Source organism: Bos taurus, chromosome X (genome assembly GCF_002263795.3).
Source record: "Bos taurus isolate L1 Dominette 01449 registration number 42190680 breed Hereford chromosome X, ARS-UCD2.0, whole genome shotgun sequence".
NCBI lineage: Eukaryota > Metazoa > Chordata > Mammalia > Artiodactyla > Bovidae > Bos > Bos taurus.
Genome location: NC_037357.1, coordinates 112,235,552 through 112,253,019, shown reverse-complemented (window position 1 = coordinate 112,253,019; position 17,468 = coordinate 112,235,552). Strand labels below are relative to the sequence as shown.

The 17,468-nt window shown below is 40.2% G+C and overlaps 1 protein-coding gene across 15 annotated transcripts in view; it reads right to left on the bottom strand.

Annotated features, from left to right (window-relative positions):
- DMD (dystrophin) overlaps nucleotides 1-17,468 on the bottom strand; it is a 2,236,915-nt gene that overhangs the window by 51,742 nt on the left and 2,167,705 nt on the right. For 12 of the 15 annotated variants that reach the window (XM_024988361.2, XM_024988358.2, XM_024988360.2 and 9 more), the window contains 3 exons: nucleotides 15,428-15,493; nucleotides 14,270-14,335; nucleotides 11,676-11,834 (listed from right to left, as the gene is read on the bottom strand). The exons of 1 other annotated variant lie outside the window; for it this stretch is intronic. In XM_024988361.2, coding sequence (XP_024844129.1) covers nucleotides 11,676-11,834; nucleotides 14,270-14,335; nucleotides 15,428-15,493 — 291 coding nt within the window. The remainder of the gene's footprint in view (nucleotides 1-11,675; nucleotides 11,835-14,269; nucleotides 14,336-15,427; nucleotides 15,494-17,468) is intronic. 2 more of the 15 variants (XM_024988366.2, XM_024988362.2) reach the window with 1 other exon arrangement.

Sequence of the window (17,468 nt, the reverse complement as noted above, 5' to 3'; positions counted from 1 at the left end):
CAGAGAAAGACAAATACCATTTGATATCGCTTACATGTGAAATCTAAAGAAGATGATACAAATGAACTTAAAAAAACAGAAATAGAGTTACAGATGCAGAAACTGATAGTTTATAGTTACCAGGGAGGGAAGGGGAGGAGAGGGATAACTGGGACTGACGCACACACACACAACTTTATATAAAACAAGTAACGGGAAGATTTTTACCATCTGAGCCACCAGGGAAGCCATCATGGAGTGCTACTCAGCAATAAAAAGAAGTGACTACTTACTATATATAAAATAGATAACTAATAAGGACCTACTGTATAGCACAGGGAACTCTACTCATACTCTGGAATGACCTGTATGGTAAAATAATCTAGAAAAGAGTGCATATATGTATATGTGCAACTGATTCATTTTGCTGTACAGCAAAAACTAACACAATATTGTAAATCAACTATACTCCAATAAAAGTTAAAAAGAAGAAAATAAATAGGTTTATTAAAGATTTTGGGCAAAGAACAATAACATATGACATGAGAAAAACAAAGAAGACAGCTGAAAACCAGCCAAAAAATCTGGCAGGCCATAAGAAAAGTCCAAAGGGCATTTATCCATTCCTTTAATGAACACGTATTTCTACACCCAGCACTACAGAGAGAAAGATAAGTGAGACACAGTCCCTTGCCATTCAACAGCTCAGCTTCTAGTGTGTGGGATACTGTTTAGTTTCCTGTAGACAAATCTTATACTACCGGGTAAAAGGGCTGTGAATTATGCTCATTGTTTAAGCTAAGAATAGAGGTTATTTCTATCCTCAAAACAGTCACTTGGAGTTACTCAGAAATTATAGAAAAAGGATCATGTGGATTTACCTATTAACTGCAGTTAGCAGACAGAGTGGTACCAAAAGGTAACCCAGGACTTGAAGATACAGAACTTTAATTATTAACATAGCAGGGGGGAAAAGGGGGAGGGTTTGATAGTCTACAGAAGTCATCCAAGTATATAATTAATACAAAGCAGGAAACCATTTCTAACTTTGCTACTGGTGGAGAACTGGGCCTGGCCAGTTACAATCCAGTACACCAGGAGGTCCTTGGTCTTCTTTCCACATAAGCTCTCTTCCTAGGAGGACCCTGTCTTCTCTCTAGGCTTCCACCTCCAAGCCCATGACCTCACCTCCCCTACCCATTACTTCTCACCTCAATCTAGACTTCTAGCTCTTGACCTGTCTTTTCCACAGTCTCCTGGATGTCCCCATTAGCCATGGGTTCTGTGAGCTTAACCTTGCTACGTACCAAGCCATGCAAAGTTGACAGGTTCATCGTTTATCCTTCCTCTAACATTTCAGTGCCAGAAAACTAATCAGTTTCCTCAAGTAGCATTATACAGGACTGTATTCTCTGCAAACCCGTGCACTCTAGCCTGCCAGGCTCCTCTGTCCATGGGATTTCCCAAGGCAAGAATGCTGGAGTGGGTTGCCATTTCCTTCAACATGTTCAAAATGTATACCTCAATATGTCATCGAGATGAATGTTACACCTGCATTCCTGCTAATATCTTCCCACGTGTTAGTAATACACTTTTGTACCACAACCCAGCAGAGGCCTCAAGTAACTACTAGCCTTTGCATCTAACAACTTAGAAAGCAAAATCCAACAGTAATCATTGTAGAAGCCAAAGTTCCTGTCTTTGGTGCATATGTTTCAAGAGTCAATCAGTTAACGACAATTAAGAACTCCATACAGCAAATTAATTTTGTCAAGTTCTTGGTGGAATTTCTTCTTGCTGGTTTGATTGCAAAGCCAGGTCACTTCCACTGGGATATTCTGTAAAAGCCCTCATATAATTATCTAATCTTATGGGAGATAATTCAATACCTATCTTTGAATTTTCCAGACTAAATCATTTTGGTCTCTGGGATTGTAGGACTTCCCTACTGGAGAAAATCAGGAGTTCAATTTTGTGAGAAAAATCCAAGCTCCATTTGCAGAGACATGAGTACCGACCTGTGAAAGTGAAGTCGCTAAGTCATGTCTGACTCTTTGCGACTCCGTGGACTGTAGCCCACCAGGCTCCTTCCATCCGTGGGATTCTCCAGGCAAGAGTACTGGAGTGGGGTGCTAGTTCTTACCAAAGTGAGTTCCACAGAACACTACAATTGGGCTGATGTCAAGGATGTATAACCATCACTGGGTTTAAACAAAGATAATCATGTTTCTTTACTTCTTTCATCCAACAATGAGAGAGAGACAAATCATTGTTTCCTCTTAGCCCCCTGCCTGCAGGGAACCTGAAATCAAATTTGAAGCTCAATTATATCAACTAAGCTAATCCCTACTATGTTCATTGCTTTACTATTTCTACTATAGGAATCTTATTGCTACGTTTTTTTAAAAAATCCTTTTTGGAAAGTGAATACATAAAAGCAATATAGGAAATTTCCACTTGAATCTCCTGGGGCAAACAACAGGATGCTCAGAACATAGTTCTTTTTCTCTATCCACTGACCTTGGCTGCTTAGTAGCTTTTCTTGTATGTTCTATGGTTTTTGTTTACTTGTCATGTCCCAGTTGCCTAGTGAAAAAATTCAGACTGCCCCATTCCTCCTTCTCTCATCTTCCCTGGCCTCATTCATCCAGTGACCTTCCCATTTTTTCAGCCCTTCTTCACTTGTGTAAGGGATCCTTAGTTAAGAACCTTGCCATCTTTCAACGAACTGTTGCTCTGTCCTTCTGCCAGTCTCCATGGCTTTAGCTCCCTGCCTACAATCATTTTTCTCCATCATTTCCTCCTCAAAAAGCCCTCACTGCTCAACTGCTTATAGGATAAATACAAACTCCTTTGTCTGACATATAAAACCCTTTCAACAGTGATCTCCAGCTACCATTCCACTACTCTCTTGTTCTTTCCCTCCTGTGCTCTGAACGCACATATCTCATGGTCTCAACAGACTGGAAGGCTCATCCTTACTTCCTCTCTCAGCCTGGAAACTCTGATTCAGCCTTTCTTCAACTCTCTTCAATACAAGCACTTGTAATACTGGGTTACACTTAGTTGTTTACATGTTAATGTCTTTTTTATTACATTTTGAGCTCCATGAGAGTAAGAATCAAGGCTTATCCCTTTTTGTAGTCTTGGTACTTTGAAAAATACATTAAGTATTCACTAACTATCTGGTGAGTTGAGTGGAATGATATCCTCAGGTTTGGAATGTAACTAAAGAAAGTTAAGACTATAGTCAGTTCTACTGTAGCATGATGGTCTGGTAATAAAAGCTACAAGAAGGATGAGGGTCTTCATGGAGGATCTAAAAGGGAAACTGGCTTGTAAGAACTTCAGCTTTTATCCAGCCTGTTCTAGGAAGACAATGGCTATACCAGGAAATCGTGAATACTGTTATCACTGGAGGGGTTACTTAGGTTTTTCTCTGAGATAAAGCAATCTTGTTGTTCAGTAACTTAAGTTGTGTCTGACTCTTTTGTGACCCCACAGACTGTAGCCCTCCAGGCTCCTCTGTCCATGGGACTTTCCGGGCAAGAATACTAGAGTGGGTTGCCATTTCCTTCTCCAGGGGATCTTCCTAATTCAAGGATCAAACCAGTGTCTCCTGCATTGGCAGGTGGGTTCTTTACTGCTGAGCCACAAGGGAAGCCTGAAGCAATCCTTATGCCTATCTAATTTCCTGTGCCAAGGCCTAAGCTCACCAGTTTTACTTTTGTTATCATTTCTAAGATATCTAAGACACAAGACCCTAAAATGGAGTGATACCTCCAATCTTTAAAAAATATATATTTCCCACTTAAACAGAATGAGTATTTGCACCTAAAACTTCATGCTGTTGTCCATCAACAGACAAATGGATAAAGAAGATGTGGTACATACACACACAATGGAATATTACTCAGCCATAAAAAAGAGTGAAATAATGCCATTTGCAACAACATGGATGGACCTAGAGATTATCATACTAAATGAAGTCAGACAAAGACTAATATATCACTTATATGTGGAATTTAAGAAACAGTACAAATGAATTTATTTAAAGAACACAAAAAGACTCACAAGACATAGAAACCAAACCTATAGTTACCAAAAGGGAAGAGAGGGAGGGATAAAGTACAGTTTGGGATTAACAGATACTACCATATATAAAATAAACAACAAGGATTTACCATATAGCGTAGGGAACTATATACAGTATCTTGTGATAACCTATAATGGCAAAAAAGTACACACATACACACATACTTCAATTACTTTGCTATACACCTGAAACACAATATTGTAAATCATCTATACTTCAATTTTAAAAAAAGACTAGAATCTAAGTTAAATTGTCTGTTTACAGAGGATTATAATATGCACATTAAAACCATCTTTACTGTGAAAAAGAAAAATTTCTTCAAAAAAACCTCAGGCTGCTCCCCAAAAAGGTTGAGGGTCACATTAACACATTTAGTGTAACAAGACAGTTAAAAAGAGGGAGAGCTCAGATAAAGGAGGAAATAAATTGTCATTCAACATCATTCATCCACATCCATGAATGGGATAGGATGAACTGGTCCCCCTGAGCTTTGGTTAACTCAGGATAAACTGAAGGAACTTGGGTTACTGGGTTGCTTAGTTGGAAACCGAGCCTCTGAATCATGGTGACCCCGCCCCATGCAACTGTCCTCCCAGCCTGAGGCAAGCTTATTAAATGCAGTAGGTATGTCCTTCAGCTTCTCTTGCCATGAAAGATATTGGTGGTCTGATGTATGTGGGAAAACTAGCTCCCTTTATCTTAAAGCCCTTTGTTTTGGGGGCTCATAGTGCCAAGTGGCATTAGGCCCCAGTTTCATTAAATGTCTCATACACTGCTCTTTTGAATTTATAAAACTGTAAAGACCAACTATGAGAATCAGAATCTACCAGTGATGTCTACTAGATAGTGACCATGCACTGTTACCTTCCTCACCCTTGTTCCTTACCCAGACTTCGTCACCTACAACAGCGTTTTCGGAGGTGCTCCTGATTGGGCTTCCCTGGTGGCTCAGATGGTAAAGAATCTGCCTGCAGTACAGGAGACCTGGGTTCAATTCCTGGGTTGAGAAGATCCCCTGGAGAAGGAAATGGCAACCCACTCCAGTATTCTTGCCTGGAGAATCCCACAGAGAGAGGAGCCTAGTGGGCTACTGTCCGTAGGGTCATAAAGAGTCCGACATGACTGAGCGACTAACTCTTTCACTTCTCTTGTTCAAAACAAGGCCTCCTCCTGTGCCCTGTGCCTCTTTCCCTCCTGTCTACTCTTGGAAAAGCTCTCTTCCCCCCTTTTATTCTGGCATATTCCTCCAGCATGTGTAAAGTTATTAGGGATCTTTAAGTAGAACAAAAAGACCAAATGAACACTGCACGGCACCCTGTGAAATAATCCCAACCACGGATTACAAATATTTGCATATGTAGAGAGCTGGGAGAACGACAGCCAGAGGACAAGGCTGGAAAAAGATTCACTTTTCTCTACATGTCTTTGGATTTCCCATAATGTGCATGAATTACTTACTAAAATAATAAAAGGAATTATATAAACATTTTAGTGTTTACATCTTCTAGAGTTCTACCAAGCCCAGTGTTCTCCTTCTGCCATGCGCTCCCTGGGTAGATAAATTTACCCTCAGTCTCAACTACCAGTTGTGAGCTGGTGACTCACAGATCTGTTCTCTCTGGCCCACACCCCTCCCGCAAGCTTCACAGTTTCACTCCTCCCTGTCACACATTTGTCCGTGGGTATGTCACCAGAAGGGCTTCCCAGGTGGCTCAGTGGAAAAGAATCTGCCTGCCAATGCAGGAGACGAAGGTTCGATCCCTGGAGTGGGAAGATCCCCTGGAGAAGGGAATGGCAACCCACTCCAGTATTCTTGCCTGGAGAATTCCATGGATGGGGGCCCTGGCAGGCTACAGTCCATAGGGTCACAAAAAGTTGGACATGATCTAGCAACTCAACAAACATCACCAGAACCTCAAACTCGATGTCTTCTGCACCCCATTCACCATCTTCCAGTGACTCAACCTTGAGGAAGGCCCTCGATAAATCCTGCTGAATCGAAGGGCAAACTCTCAATTTATCAGTAGACAGCTCCTCCTGAGTTGTCAGTCCCAGCTGTCCACAAACCTTGTTGTGCCTCATCCAGAATTGGGGCTCATTCCTTCCCTCCCCAGATCCAACTAACCAGCCAGCCACACAGCCCTACCCCTCCCCCAAAATATCCCTCACCCCTTTTCTATTACCTTCCTGTAGGCCCTTATCTCTTTCCTGGGCTTCCATGCTCCCTGCCAATATGACTCCTTCTTCCAGGATTGTGCTTTTCAAAGTCCTCACCCACTCCCAGCCCCATCCACACACAGCTGTCCAGTCATGCATATAAGTCTAACAGGATCAATCCTGGCTCACCCTGGTGTGGGGGGCGGCGTGCAGGAGGCCCCTACTCCTCAGCACCTCATCACATCTTTGTCCATCCCCACCTGGCCTTGCTGACCTGTCTGGCTTTGTCTCTTCCCATTCCCTGCCTTGTTACAGAAGACACACCACAGTTTACAGTTTCCAAATATCCTGTGCTGTTCCTCCCCACATCTCTGTGGTGGAATGCCCACTCATGACCCCCTTTAGCTTCATCTTGGCCATCTCCTCACCATCATGTGAGTCTCGCACAAAGACCTAAGAAAGGAACATGGAATAAAGATATCCTGAGACTGTGAAGATTGAAAACCAGCAGACTCTGGCCCGGTCATCATGTCATTTGTAAGGGAAAGCAACAGGATTATGATCACCAGCTAGTGTAATTCAGTGGTATAAGTAGCCAATCTTGAATTTCTCTGAATATAACATTAACGATCTTACATAGCCATTGGAGGAATGAAAAGGATCAAGGGAATACTCACATTTAGGCTGCATAATGACTGGCTGCCCAACAACAAGATATATGAAAGGTACTGAGTAGGTAGGTACTAGAAGTCCAGATTCCCCTGGCATCATATAATATCTACTAACCATCTTAATTAACTGTAGACTTCGCAGTGAATCTGGTTAGTATTTACCCTCCTTTTAGACTTGGGAACAATCTAATCAATTTGATGTGCAGGCAGCAGAATGACAATGAGGTTTTGTCTTTCATAACAGTTACCTTTTTCATTGCCAGGGTCCTACCTAGAATCTCACAGCAAGTCTGAGTTCATTTAGACAGTGCAGAGAAAAATACCTTGGAATTTGACACTACAGATTTAAGTCAGGAGATTGCAGGCTTTCATCTATGCATGAAAAAGTAAACTTTGGGTTTGCAATGCCAAAGACACACAGTGGAGCAAATTCTCAGTATCCAACTGGGCTCAACCAAAGAGGTGAATCAGAATTATCTGTGGTATGAGAGAGAGACGTTATGCAGAAGTGAAACATTACAGACTGTAGAAGTCACTAGTCACTCAAATTTATGAGAGATGCTATTGAGAAAATTCTGAGTCAGACTTAGCTTCTGCTCAGAGCTTTCACCTTATCTTTGTAGCATAAGCCACGAATCAGAGAATGCTGGGGAGGAGGGTGGAGACAGGCAGGGCTTAGGATTTGGAAAATGAATTTTGAGCATTCTAAACTTATGACAAAGCAATGCTTGGTGCTCATCAAAGACGTTTAAAAAGGGGAAGTATTCTGAAAAGCAAGTAGAAGAAAAGCTTCCAAAAGGCTTTTCTCTATGAAATTAGGTTTTAAGAAGAGTTTTCACCAAAACTAAATGCAAGAGTGTAACAATGAAAATAAATTCAGCTTCATTTCCATTCATTTATCCATTAATTTATTCAACAAATATTTATTGAATGCTATGTGCAACAATTGGGAGAAATGGAATTCTAAAGACAGAGATAAGATACCCCTAGGATACTTCCTAATTAGCCATTTTCTGTTTTTCAAGGTGATGGTGGGGAGGTGTCATGAATAAGAATAACAGAATTCAGTAACATATCTAGTCAGGAATGGAGATCTTCAAGCCTCCTTCCTTTGCTGTCCTTTGGAGATAAGCCCTTGCTACAGAATAAAGGAACACAAAGTACCCATATACATATGTCCAGAGGACCCAAGACACTCTCAGTTTTCAATATCCTTTCCCATTTGCTCTAAATGTGTGCTTGTATTTGTTCAATTATGCAGCCAATTTGACTAGGGAAATACAGCCAGCTTGGTGGGCAACTAATGACCTCCTGGGTTCTCTCAGAGGAAAGACAGGAAATGGAGAGTTACAGGCTCCTTAGGCAACACTGAAGTCGGATCATGAAGACAAAGCCATGCCTCTTTGAAGCTCTTTGAGAAGTGCAAGAAGACAGGAGCGGCTAGAGCAAAGAAAATCAGAGGCTACTTTCAGGAGAGGATCTCAGCAGAGCAGCAGTCCCCAATCTCTTTGGTACCAGGGACTGAGTTTGTGGACGATAGTTTTTGCACAGACCAGGGCTGCGTGGGGGTGGTTTTGGGATGATTCAAGCGCTTTTGCTGCCACTGATCTGACAGGAGGTACTGGTCCGTGGTCCAGAGGTTGGGGACCCTTGCTGCAGACACATTTCTTTGGGACTGGTATGAAGTGAAGACATGACAAAGCAGAGAAAGAAGGAAGCTCATCCTGACCTTTAGTTGAGGGTCAAAATAACTTACAGAAAGACTGGCACCAACACCAGATTCATTTTGGATTTCTGAGCAGCCCTGGAATATTTTCTTTTTTCTTTCTTTCAGAGAACATACCATTTCATTTTAAGGGAATGGCCTTGGATACTTTGTGTGATGCTTTTGAATGGTGGGGCCGGAGAAGACTTTTGAGAATCCCTTGGACAGCAAGGAGATCAAACCAGTCAACCCTAAAGGAAATCAGTCCTGAATATTCACTGGAAGGACTAATGCTGAAGCTCCAATACTTTGGCTACCTGATGCGAAGAGCTGACTCTTTGGAAAAGACCCTGATGCTAGGAAAGACTGAAGGCAGGAGGAGAAAGGGGCAGCAGAGGATGAGATGCTTAGAAAGCATCACCAATTCAGTGGACATGAATTTAAGCAAACTCTGGGAGATAGTGATGGACAGGGAGGCCTGGCATGCTGCAGTCCATGGGATCGCAAAGAGTCAGACATGACTTAGTGACTGAACAACAAATTAGATGTCTTTTGGGGTAAGGTGGTTATCACTGTGCCACAGGTAGATGAATAGGTTTATTCATGTGTAGTCCTAAAAATATTCCCTCCAGTATAAGTACCTTCATGGAATGTGCTACAATTCTACGTAAATGATACTTATATAAGATGACTCTTCTTTATGCTAGGGCGCAAGGCAGAGTTGACTATTCTGAGTCAGAAAATCTGGATCTGGAGTTGGTTCTTCCACTGGCTGTCTGAAATTTAGGTCAAGCCATTTGAACCCCTCTGAACCTACATTTTCTTATCAATCTTCTACATAGCACTTTTAGGAAGATGGAATGACCCAAAATGCACTACAGTGCTCTGAAAATGATGAAATGCTAATATAAACGATAGTTTCAGTACTCTTCACCAATACTCTTTGGCCTGGTTGTAATGGTATGGAGGGAAGGTGCAGCAGTAATAAAACAGAACTCTTGACCAACGAGATAGAAAGACATGGAGCACAACGGACATTCACATAGTAGAAAAATATTCTCAGCCCTGGGTAACATCAAATTCTATTTATAATACCAATACCAGCTTTTCTTCCTATTTGACTTTGATTCCTAAAATAATTAAAGACTTAACATAAATGAATACTAATGACACTCAATACAGTAAAGGGAAAGGTTTTATCTACCATGATATTCACTGTCAGTCTTACATATAAAGCCCCAAATAATGTTACTGTTAAAACCAACAGAATGCTCAGTATTCCCTCCTGAATGGTACCTGTGTGATCTCTTTTCTGTATTCTTACCTCAGGCTTTTACCAAAAATTTCTGGAAAACCCACTAAAGAGTCGCACTGTGCTAAGCACGATAGGGGACATTAACATGATTAAGACACAGTCCTTATTCCAAAGGCATTCACTGTCTCCATTAGAGAGAGGTGGGGTGTGTGGGGGTGGTGGTGGCAGGTAGCTGATAAAAAAGCTAACTGAAACGAAGTTCATGGAGAAAGATCCAAGGCATTATGAAGATCTAGACAAACGACAGATTACTTCCAAATGCAGGGACCGATTAGTACAGTGATAACCACTTTACCCTGAAAGACATCTAATTTGTTGTTGTTGTTCAGTCACTAAGTCATGTCCAACTTTTTGCGACCCCGTGGACTAGACAAATGACAGATTACTTCCAAATGCAGCCCCATCTGCTAGGAGCTTGGTGGGGAAAATCATTCTGAGCAATGGCGTGGAGGATGGCAGCTAGGCTAAGAAGCAAGCTTGAGCTGAACCCTGAAAGTGGATGAGAGCAGGATGCATTCAGAAACAGTAGTTACAATAGCACAGCCAGAATCTAGGTACACAAGATGACGACAGTGTAAAAAACCAGGTCAAGAGAAAATTGTGGAAGGCTGAAAATATCCAGCTGAGAAGCTAGGTTTTTTAAAAAAGATGCAGAAATCTAGTCAAGGAAGAATGCCATGATGGCTCTTGGGACTGGGAAGATGCACAACTACCATCAGTAGGGAGGATATAGTGGGGGTGAGAGACAGACTAGAGGCAAGCCGACCAGGTAAGGAGCTCCGGCCACAGGTCAGAGGAACTGAGAGCTACACAGAGGCCCGGGGCAGCAGCAAGCAATGGATGAATGGCAGTTTGCCTTTTCATCTTCAGGTGACACAGTCCCCAAGGGCACTTGGTTCTCAGACATACTGTGTTGCTAAGATGAAGAGGTCTTTGTGCCTTGGGCTAAACCAAAGACATGAAAGTACTCTAGTCCCACAAATTTGAGCCACTGCTCCTTTACAGACCTGCCTGGTGGCATCTGTCTAAAGAAGGCACACTGAGTTAGAAGTGATCACATGCAAAAGCCTTTCTTAAGCAAGGGCCCTGTGATGTCATACACATAACACAAAAGCAAAGTCCAATGATTCGCATCATTCTGATGCCACACAACATGCCAAACCTTTATATCTTTGTCCTCTGTGGAGTCATAAATTTTGTTTTTAACTTTTATATAATTTCTTGTCTTTTCCCATGAACATCTTTTTCAAGTGATGACTGACAACTAGAATTATCTCACTAACCTGCTAGGATGGTGAGCATAAATGATTTCTGTATTTGATGATGGAAAATAAGATGACTAATTCATCCCCAAATATGACCAGTGAGCCTCCTTTCGTAAATGCTTTAAGATAGGTAATATGCCCAAACACATGTACACATTGTATCATCAGAAAATTAAATGACCTACTTTGTTCTTAAACTCTATTCTCAAATATGAGATCAAAGCCTCTAAAATACATGCAGCAAATCAAATACCACCACGAGCATTCATTTCTTTAATACCTAATGTATGAATTCTTACTTATGCTATTACATTCATTTTCTTCTTTCAGATGACAGAAAAAGAGACTCTGTTAAATGGAGCTAAACAGATTATTGGAGAAAACAGTTAGACATAGAATGACTCTAAGTGAAGATTCCTGGCACTTTTCTATGTGTGCAAGTGTATGCGCTCTGCATCCCAATGACAAAGCTAGAAAGAAAACTCACCTGTTTTCTTCCTCAAGATCTGCTAGGATTCTCTCTAGCTCCCCTCTTTCCTCACTCTCTAAGGAAATCAAGATCTGGGCAGGACTACGAGGCTGGCTCAGGGGGGAGTCCTGGTTCAAACTTTGGCAGTAATGCTGGATTAACAAATGTTCATCATCTCTGGAAAATAAAATCAAAGGTTTTGGTTTTTTCCCCCCTTATTTTGCTTTGGGGGGCAGGGACTCGGGCGTCTACTTTAAAATTGAAACAGTTATTTGCTCTTAACAATTAATTAGACCCTTTTTCCTGCTTTTAAAGACATTTTGATACTCTTGAGGTTGTGGTTCTACCCTCCTATTGGTGACAGTTTCAAGTGTTTCTTGCTCAGATTTTCCATCGAATCTGGGTGGTCGATTTACATGAGTAAATCAATGGCTTCAATTTCTTAACCCCACTGAAGCAGGATGGTAACAATAATGAAACTATACATTAAATGACTATTTCATTCAATTATTGTTTAGCTAGAAAAACAAAAATCAGCAGGAAAAAAAAAGAGCCATTAACGTGACTTATTAAGAGAGGACTGAACAACTCATTCCTTAGAGCAGCTTCGAAAGACTAATCTTCAGGAACAAAGAGGCCAAAGGCTTGTATTTTGGGAGGCAGCTGCCATCTTTCTTTATATCCGTGGATTCTCTAATACACAGGAGAAATTATTTTCTAAATGCACTGCCCGTAGCTCCCGAAAAGCCTGCGTACCTCCGAGTTACAAGAAATTCATCCTGTTCTTAATGAGAGGCTAAAATCCTTTGTTTCTGGCTAGATATCAGTAAGATAATACATTAATATTTCCCTCTCCACACCTGTTTAATTTCCTTTTCTCATCTCTGACTCTGAGCTGAAAAAATTTTGGATACTTGGGGAAAAAATCCTCCTCATTTAAATGATCTTGGTCCATCAGGTCAGATAACTGGTTGGTAAGTTAAAATTAAAATAATGACTGGGTGTTAAAAATAAACATTTAAGTTAAGTCAACCGATCTACCAAACCTCTTCCCCTGACCTGACCCTAAGATTTCATGTTATTCCTAAGCAACACTGAGTCAGAATGGATACTATGCCCTCAGAATAAGCTACAGCTAAATTTTGCTTAAAAATAAACCAAACGCAGTTTGGCCAACTAATCTGCTAGCCCTCTTCCCAAATTCTGAAGGTATATTGTGAGGACTTTCCATGTTTAATTATAACAGATGGTTATAATTCAACTTCTCTTACTGTTCTCTTGGGCAGTCAATGAATGGCAGCCATTCTTATATAGATACAACTGGAATCACTGTGAATGTACTACAGCTTCTAACATTCAAATCAGTGATCCAAAGAACCAAATCATTCAGGTTGCTTACATTTAGTTGATTCTTTGTTTACATATCTTTCTGTCAAAGTAGTTTATACATTAATACTATTAATACTTTCCCCCACAGCTCAGAAAGAGAATGTACCACAGTTTTATTTCCGGGCAAAGGCTTTTTTGTTTAGTATAACTATGAATGGCTGAGTGTTGACTCTATTATCACCTTGATCACCTTTATGTACCAGAGGAGATGACTTATTCTCATGCCTTCAATAACCAGCTATGTATAAGTGCTACTTGGGTACTATTGCCTTCGGTCTAATCCTTATACAGGCTGTTTCTCATTTGACTGTGACTGTGGGTTGCCACACCAAGTACATGTGATAAATTTACCATTTTCCCCTTTGCCTAGATTCTCTATGACAAAATGGTGAGACATCCGTAACTTAGGAAACTAACATCATCATTGTACCTTGACTAGATTTCATCTCTGTAAGTTGTCTCTTCAGTTCCCAGTTTGTCCTCCATAGAAGCTTCTCAATCTGCTCCCTCCACCTCAGGCTCTCGGTTCACGGCAGGACTCCTCAGTACTCCTTATGTCAATACTACCCTTACACCGTAATGAAGCCTCTGTTCCCCTGCCATCGCTGTGTTCTCTGCCACTCTGAGCACCACTCTCTCACCTTCTTTAATATTGGACAGGCCTGGAGTATCATCCCACTACAAAACCGTGACCTCAATTTGTACTTCCTCTTCTGAAACGCTTCACAAGACTGCCTCAGTTTGTTTAGCTCATGAAGATGCTCAATCGCAAAAAAACCTGCTAGCTAGGTTCTCTACAGGAAAATGCCCATCTAGCTACCCCATGGGAATACCAGTGCAGCTATTCCAAGATTATAGTTCTACTGCCCATGGATGGAGCTATCACTTGAAAAATTAACATCCAGTCCCTTTAAAAATCCCACAGGTTTGGGCAAAGAGTAAACATTTCATACAGTTTCGGTGTTTGAGACCCTGCAATTTGTGGTAGTATAGCACTGAATGAGGGGAAGGCAAAATGTCTGGGAACATTTATGCCACAGTTAGGAGGAGCTCATTCTGTGTTGGGATGTCAAGAGTTAAAGAAAAAAAAGCCAATGAGCGTCTCCCAGAAAGATCTAATGAATATAAATGCTAATTCCTATCTTCTGTGCTACCCTATGTCTAAATCCCTCCAAGCAATTTCATGGTCAGGAACATTTTGTAAAAAGAGACAGGATACTTACATGCTCTCATTAGGAGAGATGCTATCATTTAGATAAGATCCACTGCTGTTTTCCATTTCTGCTAGCCTGATAAAAAACGTAAAAGCTCATTAAAACTTCTGTGACTTCTTAGACTCTATTCAAGACCTAATCGAACATTCCTGAAAACTAAAGGATAAATCATGTCAAGAAGAGAAAGGAATCCTTCATATTTAAAGGATGTGTGTGTTGGCCTAGCCGTTTGAGGTGAGTGGTGGACCCCAGCTAGTTAAGCAGGTTTACATTTATGGTATAAATTACAAGAGAAGTTGCATTCTTTTTTCCTTCACAGGTTGATCTTTCTTTCGCTGAGAAGAGGCCTCTGTTTTCATGGGACAAGCTTCCTTCACAACAAACACACTCCATACCTTCCACTACCCCATGTGTTTTTAAAGACAATTAAAGCTTTCCACTGATGACAGAATGATACATAGCTAGTTAATACATCCCATGGTTGATAAACACGTTCAGCAGTTAAAATATTGATAAAAGATAATTCACAGTCAGCTCTCTACACATTCTGCCACCAATTTTTACCTTTAAAAACCTCCTTCACCTCAAACAATAATAGTCTTTTTACAACTTGAAAGTTAACCAAACTCTTAACAGATGTACTTAACAGGCATATTTTACAATTAGCAATTTAGTTCTTAGATATAAAAGTTACCTCGAACACAAAGAACATGAGACAGAAAGGTCCAAGGATTAGGAAAAGTAATGATTCTCTTCTTTACACCACATTTTGTCAAATACACACAGAAATCAAAGCCAATGCTTTCATATTCTGCATATAACACAGTATCATTTCTTCACATACTTATGTCTGGTCTAGCAGTTTTCTAAGAAGGGTAGATGATTTCTAAGTCAATTGATTACACGTGCTCAGTATACAGAACATAACAAAGCTCTCAAAATGTTTAAAGGCCGGGGTTAGGGCAGATTGTTCTGGACTGAAGCGCTCATTGGTGTTCAAAAACAACATGCAGTTGGAATGGCATGCACGTTAGAGGGCAAGGTGATTAGTAGAAATCAGACAAGATTGGGCAAAAAAGAAAAGATTTGTTTAAAATTATTATAGGTTAGCTTTCCTTGGTTAGTTACTTCAATCAATATTTGCCTGGCATTCAACTAGTCTCATACCTGCTAGCATAATGTTCAATGCGTGAATGAGTATCATCGTGTGAAAGCTGAGGGGACGAGGCAGGCCTATAAGGCAGAAAATGTGATTAGTCACAGATACCATCCATTAATGGAGAAAAAAAAAAACCCACCCCGCAGTTCTGTTATATACACGGCCTAGAATGCTTTCAGCCTAAAACTATGAATAAGGTACACATCTGGTTGTCTCTATATCTTAGAGAGATCATCAAGTATTGACAAGCTAGGTTTGACAGATGATTGGTCATCCTTTTGCTTTTCTCAAAAGCCACAAGGAGGGATCACAAACTTCTCTGGCAAGTTTTAATGATAGAAAAGGTCAAGGAGACAGTCTCTACATGACATTCAGTCTCATCTTGTCATGTCTCATTGTCTATAGCTCTGAAATTGTGTTAGCAGTATATGGTTTAAAACTTTACACAGTTTATACCTGTGCCATTTTTAGCTGCCTTCTTACTGAAGGAAAACTGTACATTTGCCTAGTACATTTGCAGTCAATGATTTTAGCTCTGGAGAGGCCACTGCAGTCTGTGACCAAGATTCCATGTATCAAGAAGCCTTGGTCTGCACAATTTTGTAAAAAAGGAATATAACTACCACATTAGCAGCGGGACTGTACTGCTACTTGGTAGAGTAAAACTGAAGGGCCCCCAATTATAATGTGATGCTTTAAAAAAAGAACTACTAACTTCAGTAGAATGTCACAGTACCTGAAATATTTATTAGGGATACTGTGTGCTAATGTACAGAGCAAAAAATGAGAGGAGGATTAGCATTCATAGTCTGTTTACCTTGTGGGTAAAAAAAAAAAAAAACCTACTTTTTTTGCTTCACAGATGAAGATTTTGGTAGGGTTGACGTGTTTTCACCTTTTCATACCTGATCTATTAATTATCCTTGAAGTTTTTATAGTATCTTTTAGATTAACCTTAGGAAAAAAATCCATCTGTTCTGAAAACCAGTTTGGGCTTGTGCTTTTTTGTTTTAACTGGAATAGGACAAAAAGGTCTCTTCCATTTCTCTCCTGACACAGAATGCCCTTAGGTAAAGGCATGAGTCCAAAAGTCGACAGTGATCTATTCAGTAAGGACTAGTTTAGTCCAGTGTTTAAGCAGCATTCAAGAACTTGGTCAGACACTAAGAAGAATATGCTTTTTCTTACAGTTAAAAAAAAGACAGAAAGAAAGAAAAACGTGTAGTTACCTATGTTTACATAGGAAATATAGTAGAAATCTGAGTTTCTTAAAGAAGACACATAATTATAAAATGGTTATTAACACACTACATAACCAGGGAACTGAAATCTTGCCTGAGAAATAAATGTCTTATTTATGAAACCAATGTTGTCTACGTCAATTGTCACCAGACTCAAACTTGGAATAAACTACAAAGACGCTGAAATTGTCATAAGGGAACAAAAAGATGGCTACCCAATTTACCAGGCAGATCCAAAGATATTCAGGTAAATCTTCACTCTAGTTTTGGAGATAATCTGCTCATTTGTTAGAACCCTGGAATAGTCCATTATTAGAAAAATGCCAAGGTTTGCTTGGAAATATTCACTGCAGGTCAAGATAACTGAGTACTTGGATTAATTGGTTTATAAGCCCTATCTTCTGGAACAGACCAGTCTTTTGATTATATACTTCTTAGAAGCTAAAAGCCCACCATCAAGGAAAACATATTAGTGTTTCTCCCTTGTAACAGTTACTACCTTGGTAGTGTAGAGAAGAAAAAAATATGAGATCTTGGAGCATAACTGCACTAAGAAAGCTCAGCATGTAAATGTAAAACACTTTAATAAAATCTTAAACAGGATATCTTATGCAAAACTTTAATTCTTAGCCTTGAGGATATTTCCATGTTATTTTTCTTATTAACGTATGTAGCACCTAACACAGCATGCTTAAGCACAAGAACTCATAAAAACCAAGAAATCTAAAAAATATATATATATACACACACACTAAAGGAGGGAGTTATGAAATTAGAAAACGAGCCAAAAGGGAATACTGGTCAGAGA